The 13,782-nt window shown below is 50.5% G+C and overlaps 1 protein-coding gene across 1 annotated transcript; it reads left to right on the forward strand.

The window, feature by feature from the left end:
• Window positions 1–6,907: 6,907 nt before the first annotated feature.
• On the forward strand, window positions 6,908–9,478 carry LOC135973363 (trichohyalin-like). The gene is made up of 2 exons (XM_065556305.1): window positions 6,908–7,829; window positions 8,904–9,478. The coding sequence occupies exons 1-2, from the start codon at window positions 7,286–7,288 to the stop codon at window positions 9,476–9,478; spliced, it is 1,119 nt and encodes a 372-aa protein (XP_065412377.1). The 5' UTR covers window positions 6,908–7,285.
• Window positions 9,479–13,782: the final 4,304 nt, after the last annotated feature.

The raw sequence follows: 13,782 nt of genomic DNA on the forward strand, positions 1-13,782 counted from the left end.
GACAACAGACCCTGTTCTTAGGCTCAAATAGGCAGTGTGGCCTAATGAATTAGGCAGTGGACTGGGACTCACGAGACCAGCATTCAATTTCTGGCTCTGCCACTGACCAGCTGGGTGACCTTGGGCAAGTCACTGCCTCTGTGTGCCTCGGTTTCCCCATTTGGGGTTAATGATACTGACGACCTTTGCAAATTGCTTTGAAATTTGCTGATTAAAAATGCTGCATAAGGGCTAGAATTATTTTTAAATGACTAAAGACCAGTCTACTCATGAGCAACCTGATCTCATTGATCTGTTGTTTTTTAAAACAAGACACAGGTAGCTGAGTTCAGGTGAGGTGCTCAGATGTGCCTGTGGTGAGAGCCCTGCATACCCTATAGGTAGCCAGACAGAAGTAAATATACAACGACCCCATGGAGAATGGGAGATTACATAGGCATTTCTGGCTTCTAAACAGGAGATCTGGAAACCACAGCTCATGTGTAAAGCAATTTTCTAGAGTTACCACCCTTGCTAATAACTAATATAACTAATGTCTGACTATGAACACCATATATGGGGCCAGTCCTGCATCCCTGGATCAGTTTGTTTGCACTCAGGCGAAGTTCTCAGTGGTGTATCAGTGGGAATTTGCCCCAACCAGGGCTGTGAGACTTGGGATTTGTAATTAACGTTATTTGTACCACATAAGTTAGAAACATCAGGATTCCATCATTTGGTATTTTACAGGGCAGCCGAGTAGAAAGCAATGTGGCCTAGTGGCTAGAACACCACACTGGGCATTAGGAGACCAGGCTTTGATTTCCGGTTATGCTACTGCATGACCTTGGGCAAATCCCTTCACCTCCCCGTGCCCCTCTAAAACGGGGTAATGGCATGCCCCTCATCACGTGTGACGCGCTTGGCGATCTACACATGACAAATGCGCTGTGAGAGCTGGGTGTCGTTACTGGCCTATTGAAGGCTCGTGTGTGGGGGAGGATTTCAGGTTGGAGTCCAGTGGTGAACAGTGCCTGTGGGGATCAGTGGCTTCCCCCCCAGAGATTCAGTCTGTAAGTTCCATTAATGACCAAGGTGGTGATCGTGAGCTGCAATCAAAGCTGCCTCTTCAAGATCCCACTGATGTTCTGTGGAAACCTTTGAACAAATGTTATCTGGAGAGACCCCAGGCCTGATTCCAAGTCAGGATCAGATGAGCTAGAAGGAATATGTTGAAGTACAGGTCTCTTTGGGAGAGAACAAAAGCCATAAGGGAAACTATGAAAACCACAAACAGGCCCAATGCTCAGCATTCCTGAGCATCTGTAAATCCCACTGAAGGCAGTGGGTAAAATCCTGGCCCCAGTGAAATTAATGGGAGTTTTGCTGCTGACTTTAATGAGGCCAGAATTTCATCCTACAGCAGCTGCTGGGACTCAGCTGGTGCCAGCCCCTGTGGCCGTAGAGGATGGATACAGAAAAGCGATAGCAGTGCTGATGCATATTGCATTAGAAAGCACTGGACACACACTGATCTTTCTAATTAGTGATCCGGGATGTCTTGGAGGCCGGGGAAGAGCTCAGTTATCCAACAGGTTGATTGCTCAGTCACTGGTGTCTTTTTGCTGTTGCCAGTGGCTCCTCTGCATGTCTTTGCCCCTCTGCTACTTGGTCCTTCTGGACACTGGCATCCAGCAGTATGTGGGAGGGATCTGAAATTTGGTATCACCAGCTGTGCCCAGCCCTCTCTTTAAGCTTCTGCTGCCTACCCCCCATGGATGGCTCCTAAGTGAGCAGGAACAGCTCTGTCCCCTCGGAAGGATCCGCTCAGGGCTTCCCTGCTGCAGACTTGGGCAGTGAGGGACGTGGGGGCAGCCTGGGGGGAAATACTGCCTGAGTGCCAAGTCACCACAGCTGACTGCCAAAGCTCTAGATTTCTAGGTGCCCAGAAATGCCAGTGACAAAGCCATAAGGTGCCCTCTCTAGGGCAATAACCACATCCCTTTGGAACATCCCTTCCCACCTAGCCTGGCTGACAGTGGTCACTACAGCTGTGGCCCAAAGTACTTCATCCCACCAGAAGCCAGAGTGCATTTCCTGTGGGGCATGGGACAGAGATCAGGCCATGAACTCAGATGTCCTTCCTGGCCATGTGATATACCCACAGCCACGAGTGACGAAAGATTCCAATACCACCCCTCACAACATATCAAATTCCTCTGCCTGTCTGTCTGAGGAGCATGACTGTCCTAAAGTACCAGGAACCTTGTGATAGTTTCTTTATTTAACCCAGATTTTGTTCCTACGGATTTTAACTTGGCGGACAATGCAGTTGGGTTCATACCTGATAACACCCCTTCCACTGGGCTCAGGCAGTCCAGGAGATATCCCATCTCCTAGAACTGGAAGGGACCTTGAAAGGTCATCGAGTCCAGCCCCCTGCCTTCACTAGCAGGACCAAGTACTGATTTTGCCCCAGATCCCTAAGTGGCCCCCTCAAGGATTGAACTCACAACCCTGGGTTTAGCAGGCCAATGCTCAAACCACAGTCTGAACTCAGTTCTCTCTGCTCTAGAAGAAGGAATAAGCCAGATTCAGAAAGCTGGCCCTTGGAAGGGTGAGTACCCAGAGTCTTTGGCACCTGCCTTCTGCTCTCCTGGCCCTCATTTGTGTCCTGTGCTCTGTCCCCTGAAAGAGGAGAATTTCCTTTGGTCTCATTATGACACTGCAAGGTGCAATCCAGACCAGTGAAGGGCTGTGTCACCGCCTGCCCTGCAACCTGGGGTGCCTCACAGTGCCTTGCTGCTGTAGCTCCTACCTGGGCCGCTCACAACCAGCCAGACAGTATGCAGGTCACTCCCTGCGTGTCTGTGAGTACAGTCCTGGTCCAGCAACTCTGACCCTAGCAGCCTGTCAGCAACAGACCTGCCACACACTGGCTCCCAGCGGCCTGGATTACTACCTGCACTCCTGCAGTGTGACCCCAACACACTGCCAGGCCCGGATTTTATCCCCAAATGTGTGTTCTGCACTGTCTGGCCCTCTCCTGGACAGTTCAGCTAGATTACGTCCATTGCTCCTCTAAGGGGATCAATATACAGCAGTTTGCCACTTTAAATGAATTTATCCACACAGTTCACAACTCTGGATCAGTTTTGATTAAAGAATGAAACAAATTGATTTAACTACAAGGAGATAGGTTTTAAGTGAGTGGCCTTAAAATCAGAAATGGTTACCAGAGAAATAAAGTGAAAATACTTTCTAGGGCTAAACTCAACTAACTAGATGTAAGCGAGGGAATGGTCCCGCTATTGTGGGGAACTTTCCTGGCTTCTGCACTACCCTGGTGAAGTGGGCTAGCGAAAGGATCTGAGTCCTTGCTCCCACTTCCTTTACCCAGAGGCCTCCCTGCCCTTGAGGACTCCCCTTCCACTCTCCTGTCTGGCAGAATCCTCATAAACCCCGACAAAGCTGGGCCCAGGATTCCTGGGGGGCTTGACCCCCAACCCTGCTTTGGTCACCCAGGACAGGGGCTAGGGTGTGCCCACTCCGGGGTACTCTCTCTGCACTGGGCACCGCCCTGACCCACTGTGGCCACACACTCTCAGGCTCTAGGTGGCAGGACCCTTCTTCCCAGCATCGCCCCCACCCTGTCAGGGTTACGATCCCCCTCCAAGTCTGGCCTGCTGAGGCGTCTCCCTGTGCTGGGCCCACTGCCCAGGGTCCCCCTCACTCTCCCCAGCTGCTCACCACACTCAGCTCCGGACTGCTCCAGCCCCAGCTCCAGCTCCACACTGCCTCAGCACGGCTGCTGCTGCTGCTCTGCCTTCAGCTCCCTGGGCTGCTTCTCTGGCCTCTCTGTCTCTGGTTGCTACAGCTCTGCTCCCAGGACAGGTCTGCTCTGCAGGCTGCTTCTGTGACTCTGCTCCCAGCTCTGACCTGCTTCCTCGCTGCTTGCCTGGCCCCTCTGGCTCTGGCTTTTGGGCTGCAGCTCTGCTCCCAGCAGCTTGGCTTTGGCCCCTGCTCTCTCCTTAGCTCGGCCCCATTCTGTCTGACTCAGGCAATTCCAGCTCACACGGGGGACAGGACACCCCTGGCCTCCTGACTCCCTGACTAGCCTGCCCGCCCTGTCAATCAGGCTGATCTGGAGCATTGGCCTCTCTCCATTGTGCTGGGAGCTAGCGAACCAAAACACCCCCACTGAATGTTAGTATGGGGGCAACAGTCCCCTTACATTGACTTGACTCAAGGTGAAGTCCCTTACCACATGTTTCTAGTAATGCTGCTGACCAAACTTTCAGGCCAGGACCTGCTTCCAAAATCCAATGGCTGCTTCTTTTGTCGTCTCAGCTGAAAAAGAAGGGGCTGGACAGGGAGAGTCATGGAGTCTCTTCATGAAAGAGGCTTCATGCTGTTGTTTGCTAAAATGCAGATTTGCTTTGTCTCCCTCTTGTTGTCTCAAAGACCTTGGTTAGCACTTACATGTAAATTGAGGTAAATTCACACTCCTTTGTTTAGTGTGCTAAACTTGTGTCACGCTGCTTGACCGGTCCTCCCTAACTGGGGCTGCTTCTGAACATATGCCACCAACATCACTCAGGGGGAATTAATAACTTTACAGATAATGTTGCTGCACACATTTCGCCATGATACTATTGACCAGTGAGTTGTTAGTTTTCAAATGATAGCTCACAAGGCATATTTTGCACAAAGATTATTACAGTCATGTGTAGGGGGTGAAGACGGGGTGCATTCCATCACACCCATTTGATTGTTACCCAGTCTTTCTATTGGAAAACCCAGTTGCTCTGTGTTCTGTTGACGATGGTGTTGCCATAGATATTTTGTCATTTCAGGAGGCAAAGAGACTTCTCCGGAGGACGCCCCTGATAACCTGGTGAGTGAGAGAGGCAGGCATTGTTGCTGTTTTTCACTATGGAGTAGTCAGCCTTGTTTGGGATGCCAAGTCCCAAATGATCAGACCCAGGGCCAGTCATTCTGGAGTAGGCCAGGTGATGGAGAAAGCAGTTTTGAGGTCTAGGGGCTGTAACAGGGCACTGCTGGAGGGAAGCTCACACTGTTGGGAGTTTAATCTGTCATTGGCAGGACCCCGCTGTGCAGACTTGGGGCACCAATATGAGGGAGCTCTCACTGGCCCTGCTGCCAGGGGGCTGGAATCCAAGCAACATGCTTGCAGCTTGCAGTGCTGCTGAGGCAGCCTCTTCACTAGCATGTATGATTGGGAGGTGAGGAGGGAAAGGGTTCCAAGGAGGGCACTTTCTCCCCAGCGGAGGGCTGTTGTCAGCCAGCATGGCTCTGTGTCTTTTCAGGTGAACGATGTCAAGATGATCCTGTGGAAACTGGTGGCCACAGACCAGCTCCAGAGCCAGGGATTCACCAAATCAGAGCAGCCCCGACAGAAACCCAACAAGCGAGGTGAGCACTTAGCTCTTGGGGAGCCACAGAGCCAACCTGAGTCTCCAGGAGGGGAAGGGGCAGTTTGCTGAGTGTGGTTCCTTGTTCTCAGGGGCCAGACGTCTGGTCTGTCAGGGTGGGATGCTTGTCACCTGCTGCAGGAATCGAGCAGAGCGTTAGTTTTTCCGTCTCTGGGAGCGGGTTGGAAGACCAGTGGTAGGAGCTGAAGGAACTTTCCCCAGTCAAGTCGTGAAAAGGAATTGTAGGGGTAAGTGCAATTCATGGAGAGTGGGGACTTGAAACAGCTCCCCGAGTACCTTCCACTCCTTTGAGGAGGATAGAAACGCTAGATCCCCTTGCTCTGGCTGCTTGTGAAACCTGCCTGAAGTGACTGCTCAAAGGACTGACAACAGTCAATTACTCCATGGACAACTCAATAAAAATGTCAAAGGACTCGACTGGCCATATTGAGCAGCAGTGACTTGGCGTGTGAGGCAATTGGCTCCCTCCTGTGCCAGCAAAACCATTGCATCCCAGAGAGGATTCATCCCAGGGGATGGGCAGGAGGTGATCCCAGGGTAATTCCTCAGCTCCCACAAGTTTCTGTAGATGAACCCAGCTGGGTTCACTAGCTGCTGTAGCTATACCCACTCTGTAGGGGTCACAGCCTGGACTTGGGGCTGCACTGCCTGTCTGCAGGTCCCTGGGTGAAAGGAAGACAGTAGGTATCTTGCACAACAGCAAACCTGACAGACTCCCTGCACCAGGCCTGGCTCCTGGAGTGAATCTGGCCCAGTATGTTCTGGGAATGTTTTACTTGATGACTAAAGATAGAATGTTGCCTGTGGTCATTTCACTGTCAGCATAATGTGAACAGCTGGCTGAGCACCAGCTCCAAGTCTCCTCCAAAATGATCCTGATAAACTGGAGAACTGGTCTGAAATCAACAATTCAATAAAGACAAGTGCAAAGTTCTTCACTTAGGAAGGAAAAATCAAATGCAAATCTACAAAATGGGGAATAACTGGCAGTACTGCTGGAAAGAATCTGGGGGTTAGAATAGATCACAAATGAAATGAGAGCCAACAATGTGATACTGTTGCAAAAAAAGACAATCATCATTCTGGGGCATATTAACAGGACTGTCATATGTAAGACATGGGAGCTAATTGTCCTGCTCTACTCAGCACTGGAGAGGCCTCAGCTGGAGTACTGTGCCATGTTCTGGGCAGCACACTTTAGGAAAGATGTGGACAAATTGGAGAGAGCCCAGAGGGGAGCAACAAAAACTATCAAAGGTTTAGAAAACCTGACCTGTGAGGAAAGGATACAAAACTGGGTGTGTTTAGTCTGGAGAAAAGAAGACTGCAGGAAGGTCTGATCAGTCTTCAAATATGTTCAGGACTGTTCTAAAGAGGACAGGGATCAATTGTTCTCCACCTCATCTGAGGGTGGGACAAAAGATAATCAGTTTAAGCTGCAGCAAGGGAGATTTAGGGTTAGGTATTGAGGCCTGGTCTACACTACGACTTTAATTTGGATTTATCAGCTTTAATTCGAATTTACCCTGCAACCGTCCACACAACGACGCTATTTATTTCGATGTAAAGGGCCCTTTAAATCGATTTCTGTACTCCACCCCGATGAGTGGAGTAGCGCCAAAATCGATTTTAACATTTCGAATTAGGGATAGTGTGGCCGCAATTCGATGGTATTGGCCTCCGGGAGCTATCCCACAGTGCATCATTGTGACCGCTCTGGACAGCAATCTAAACTCGGATGCACTGGCCAGGTAGACAGGAAAAGCCCCGCAAACATTTGAATTTCATTTCCTGTTTGCCCAGCGTGGAGAGCACAGGTGACCACAGATAGCTCATCAGCACAGGTAATCATGCAGGCTGATAATCGAAAAAGAGCACCAGCATGGACCGTACGGGAGGTACTGGATCTGATCGCTGTATGGGGAGAGGATTCAGTGCTTGCAGAACTTCGTTCTAAAAGACAAAATGCCAAAACTTTTGAAAAAATCTCCAAGGGCATGATGGAGAGAGGCCACAATAGGGACTCAGATCAGTGCCGCGTGAAAGTCAAGGAGCTCAGACAAGCCTATCAAAAAACAAAGGAGGCAAACGGTCGGTCCGGGTCAGAGCCACGGACATGTCGCTTCTACGCCGAGCTGCATGCAATTCTAGGGGGGGCTGCCACCACTACCCCACCTGTGATCGTGGATTCCGGGTCGGGGATAGTCTCATCAGCTACACCTGAGGATTCTGCCAATGGGGGAGAGGAGGAGGAGGAGGAGGAGGAGCTTGCAGAGAGCACACAGCACTCCGTTCTCCCCAACAGCCAGGATCTTTTTCTCACCCTGACTGAAGTACCCTCCCAACCCTCCCAAGCCAGTACCCAAGACTCTGACCCCATGGAAGGGACCTCAGGTGAGTTTACCTTTTAAAATATAAAACTTGTTTTAAAAGCAAACGGTTTTTAATGATTACTTTGCCCTGAGGACTTGGGATGCATTCGCGGTCAGTTCAGCTACTGGAAAAGTCTGTTAACATGTCTGGGGATGGAGCGGAAATCCTCCAGGGACATCTCCATGAAGCTCTCCTGGAGGTACTCCAAAAGCCTTGCCACAAGGTTTCTGGGCAGTGCATCCTTATTCCGTCCTCCATGGTAGGACACTTGACCACGCCATGCTTGCAGCAAGTAATCTGGTATCATTGCCTGACAAAGCCTGGCAGCGTATGGTCCCGGTGTTTGCTGGCATTCAAGCAACATCCGTTCTTTATCTTGTTGTGTAATCCTCAGGAGAGTGATATCACTCATGGTAACCTGGTTGAAATACGGGAACTTAATTAAGGGGACAGAGGTGTCCGTTCCTACTGGGCTGTTTGCCTGTGGCTGAAAATAAATCCTTCCCTGCAGTTAGCCAAGCGCAGATGGGAAATTGGCCCTGAGCTTTTCGCGTTTGGCTAGCAGGGATCTTCCCTGTTACCAGCCACGCGGTGGGGGGAGGGGTACCGTGATCATCCCAGAGAATTCATGGCGGGAGGGGGGCGGCGGCGGGGGGTGGTGGTTAGTTTGGTTCCTGCAGGGATCTTCCCTGATACCAGCCACGCGGTGGGGGGGGAGGGATACAGCGATCATCCCAGAGAATTCATGGCGGGAGGGGGGGCTGGGGTGGTTAGTTTGTTTTCTGCTGCTGCTGAATGTTAACAGAAAAACCGCAGCACTCTACAGGCTATGCTTGGTATGTGGGAAAGGAGGGCACAGAAGCTGTAAGACAATGGCTTACCATGGCCGCATGCAAGCCGAATTCTGTTGCCCAGACCTGTGATCTCTAGCAGCAAAGCCACAGGCACTCAGCATTAAGAGGCAAAATGCGACCTTGCACAGAAATCACATGTGCTATGTAATGTGAATAGTGTTGGTCACCGTGAAAGAGTATAAGGATTGTTCTGCAAAACGTAGCTTTTTAAACAATTCTCTCTTTTTTCCCCTCCCTACAGCAGCTGCAAATTCCTCAAGCCTCCCTCCTCCATCCCGAAGGCTATCACAGATAAGGCGTCGTAAGAAGAGAACGCGAGACGAGATGTTTTCTGAAATTATGGAATCCAGCCGCAGTGACAGAGCTCATCTGAATGAGTGGAAGGAAACGGTTTCAAAGTATAGGAAAGAAGCCAGTGAACGTGAGGACAGGAGGGACCAACGTGAGGACATGAGGGACCAACGTGAGGACAGGAGGGACCAACGTGAGGAGAGGAGGGACCAACGTGAGGAGAGGAGAGACGATCGAGATAAGAGGTGGCGGCAGGAAGATCAGAGGAGGCAGGATGCAACGCTGGGGCTGCTGCGTGAGCAAACAGACATGCTCCGGCGTCTGGTGGAGCTTCAGGAACGGCTGCAGGAAAACAGACTGCCGCTTCAGCCCCTGTTCCACCCTCCCCCCTCCCCATGTTCCGTATCCTCCTCACTCAGACGTGTAAGAACGCGGGGGGGCGGGGGGGAGGCTCCGTACACCTTCCCATTCCACCCCAGTAGACAGCCCAAGCAAAAGGCTGTCATTTTTTTAACCTTTTCTTAGTGGCTTTTTCCTTCCCAGCAAACCTCCTCCCAAATACCACCCGGGTTCCCTCCCTCTTTTTCTAATCTATTAATAAAGAATAAATGATTTTTAAATGATAGTGACTTTATTTGGTTTGAAAGAAAGCTGGGGGAAGGGGGAGGGTGGGTTCCTCACAGAAAATCAGTCAATAAAGGGGGCGGGTTTTCATGAAGGAGAAACAAACAGATATTTCACACTGTAGCCTGGCCAGTCATGAAACTGGTTTTCAAAGCTTCTCTGATGCACAGCGCTTCCTGGTGTGCTCTTCTAATCGCCCTGGTGTCCGGCTGCGTGTAATTAGCAGCCAGGCGATTTGCCTCAGCCTCCCACTCCGCCATAAAGGTCTCCCCCTTACTTTCACAGAGATTGTGGAGCACGCAGCAAGCAGAAATAACAATGGGGAGATTTCTTTGGCTGAGGTCTGAGCGAGTCAATAATGATCGCCAGCGACCTTTTAAACGGCCAAATGCACATTCTACCACCATTCTGCACTTGCTTAGCCTGTAGTTAAACAGCTCCTGACTCCTGTCCAGGCTGCCTGTGTATGGCTTCATGAGCCATGGCATTAAGGGGTAGGCTGGGTCCCCAAGAATAACTATTGGCATTTCAACATCCCCAACGGTTATTTTCTGGTCCGGAAAGTAAGTCCCTTGCTGCAGCCCTTTAAACAGAGTAGTGTTCCTGAAGACGCGAGCGTCATGAACCCTTCCCGCCCAGCCCGCGTTGATGTTGGTGAAACGTCCCTTGTGATCCACAAGTGCTTGCAGCACCATTGAAAAGTACCCCTTGCGGTTTATGTACTCGGTGGCTTGGTGCTCCGGTGCCAAGATAGGGATATGGGTTCCGTCTATCGCCCCACCACAGTTAGGGAATCCCATTGCAGCAAAACCATCCACTATGGCCTGCACATTTCCCAGAGTCACTAACTTTCGTAGCAGCACCTGAGTGATTGCTTTGGCTACTTGCATCACAGCAGCCCCCACAGTAGATGTGCCCACTCCAAATTGATTCCCGACTGACCGGTAGCTGTCTGGCGTTGCAAGCTTCCACAGGGCTATCGCCACGCGCTTCTCAACTGTGAGGGCTGCTCTCATCTTGGTATCCTGGCGTTTCAGGGCAGGGGACAGCAAGTCACAAAGTTCCATGAAAGTGCCCTTACGCATGCGAAAGTTCCGCAGCCACTGGGAATCATCCCACACCTGCAGCACTATGTGGTCCCACCAGTCTGTGCTTGTTTCCCTTGCCCAGAATCGGCGTTCCATGGATAGAATCTGCCCCATTAACAACATGATCTCTAAAGCACCGGGGCCCGTGGTTTCACAGAATTCTGTATCCGTGTCCATGTCCATGTCCATGTCCATGTCCATGTCCTCATCATGCTTGTCGCTGCGCTGCCGCCGCCGCTGCCTCCTCGCCTCATTTTTCTGGTCCTGGCTCAGCATAAACTCCACGAGAACGCGCGAGGTGTTTACAATGTTCATGACTGATGTCTTGAGCTGAGCGGGCTCCATGCTTGCCGTGGTACGGAGTCTGCAGTGTTCACCCACCTAGGAAAAAAGGCGCGAAATGGTTGTCTGCCGTCCGTTGCTTTCATGCAGGGAGGGAGGGAGGAGGTGAGGCTGTACCCAGAACCACCTGCGACGATGTTTTTTGTCCCATCAGGCACTGGGATCTTAACCCAGAATTCCAATGGGCACGGGAGACTGCGGGAACTATGGGATAGCTATGGGATAGCTACCCACAGTGCAACGCTGCAGAAATCGACGCTAGCCCCGGTACTTGGACGCACACCGCTGAATTAATGTGCTTAGTGTGGCCGCATACATTTCGACTTTATACAACCTGATTTCCAAATTCGAATTATATAAATTCGGATTAATCCCGTAGTGTAGACATACCCTAAGAAAAGCTTTCTGGCTATAAGGATAGTTAAGCTTTGGAACAGGTGACCTAGGGAGGTGTGGGATCCCCATCACTTGAGGTTTGTAAGAAGAGGTTGGACAAACCCCTATCAGGGATGGTCTGTGTATTCCTGGTCCTGCCTTAGTGCATGGGCTTGACTACAGGACCTCTCAAGCTCCCTTCCAGCTGTACCTTTCTGTGGTTCTGTAACGTGTACTTATGCCATTGTATGCCCAGTGCAGTGAATGAAGTTACACCAGTGCAAAGCCAATTTAAAAGAGGTGAGATTGAATCAGGACCTGGGTCTCTTCAGAGATCTGTCTCCATCTCTGGGACAGCAAAATGGTCTATCCTGTGTAAACCCTCAATTTGACAGCCTAGGATCCAAACAGAGGAATTTTCAGGAGCCTTTCTCAAAAATGGAGACTTCTTAGCTGTTCCACTGAAACCATTAACTTCCCACCACAAAGTTTCACCTATATGGTGAATTAAAGGGTTAGGGAGGTCCATTGCTCCATCAGTCTGCTCAGTTTAACATCCTCAGGTGCTTTATCTGACATTTCCAGATAGAAGCGTCTGTCTTTTCTACTCACAAGCTATTGTGGATGCAGAATGGTGGGTCCAAGTGCTAACAGTGAGCCATCTAACTACCTGGCTTTGGAACTGATTGCCAGGGCAACTATAGGTGCTTGGCTAGATAACTGTATCCACAAAGCTCAGCCATGTTGCTGTATCAGAACTGTGCTGTATCCCCTCCCACTGACTGTCACACTTCTCCTCCACTCTCCTTGTCCCAGCCTGCTTCTGGAAGTACTGTATCACCAACTGAGGCTGCCTGTCACATGGCCAGACATGCACTTTGTGAGTCCTCCACCAAGAGTCCTCCACAAACTCATCCCCCTTGGATGCGTGTGCCCCTTCCTTGCCTGCCTTTGTGCCCCCCAGCCTCTCTGCAGCTGCCATGGAAGAGCATGCATTGCTTTGTAAATAGCATTACAAATAATGAAGATGCGTCGGTGGAAAGAGGAGAGCATTTGTAAGAGGGTAATGGGCTTAGTATGTTGAGAGAAAGAACAGGGTTTGACTCTGTTCAGATGAAATAGTCCATATTGAAATATAGGCTACAGTCCTGGGGCTGTATTCCCCTGCCACAGCGTGCACGGAAACCCACTGAAGTCAAGTATCCTGCAGTGTGAGAATCAGGCATCTGGTGCCTTTAAAGGTCCCCCCTATCCTGCAGTGTGAATTCCACTGAATAATGCTGAGCTCCTGGAAAGAGACATCCCGGTGCTGCACCACAGGAGGAATCTTAAAGGGCTGGAACTGTTCCAGGCTTGTTTCAGCATTGCAAATTTCAGACAAACTGGGAAGACAAAAGAGCATGACCCATGCTGGGCATTTGTCAGTTTGTTCTTGTGCCTGTCAGGCCCATTGCAGAGGTCACAAGGCGAGAGTGCTCCATGCCCCAGGATCAGCGGGCAATTAAGAAGAAAACTGAATGATCAAACTCTCATGTTGAAAACCACAAGGCAGCTGCGCTGGTTTCCTGCACATCACATGACTGACTCGTAAAGCAGCTAAACCGTTCTTGTGGCTGTGTGGATTATAGCAATGGAATGGTGTAGCTGCTGAGGGATAAAGGCCAGACTTGGTCTGGCAACAGAGACAGCTAAGTGGGGAAAAAGAAAAAGAAAACCCATTACTGATCATTTTCCAGGCCTCCGGGATATGCACTTAGCAATTGTCCATCTCACCAGGTTTGCCGCTGTTCATTCCCCCAGTTCTAGCACTTGGTGGCTTAACCCCACTTGGAGCTATTTTATTTAATAAACTCCGACATGTTTAATACATTTTCTTGATTTCTTGTGTGTTTGGCTCTTTCTCTTTACTCTCTGAGTCCATCTTGTTTAGTGTCTTTGGCCCCTCTTCTTCCCTCCCTTACATTGCACAGAGGAAACAGGTGGGAGTAAATGAAGCATAAAGGGCTCACAGAAAGACAGGAAATGCTGCTGCATGGTGCCATCCAATGGCACTATGTAGAATGCACAGGCAACTTGGAGGTCCTTGCACACCAGGGACTGAACTGGGGACCTCCAGAGCTAAAAGCACCAGTGGCTACAGCTTGCTGCTGCTGAACAGACTCATGTTTGCTGTGGATTGAGGACCGTCGTGGACATGGTGAAATGGGGCCTACCCCTCAGGGAGGAGTCAGGGACCAGTCCTTGGATGCAGCATGTTCCTCTCCCAAATCCAAGCACAAGGTGCAGAAAGCAATGGCAGAAGTTACTGACCAGCAATAAGTGCCCTATATGCTCTGCATCCCTCACTGGTGGCATGGGCACGTCAGATGCCAACAGGGGACTAATATCAGCACAGCAAAG

This window comes from Chrysemys picta, chromosome 9 (genome assembly GCF_011386835.1).
Source record: "Chrysemys picta bellii isolate R12L10 chromosome 9, ASM1138683v2, whole genome shotgun sequence".
NCBI classification, from domain to species: Eukaryota; Metazoa; Chordata; order Testudines; family Emydidae; genus Chrysemys; species Chrysemys picta.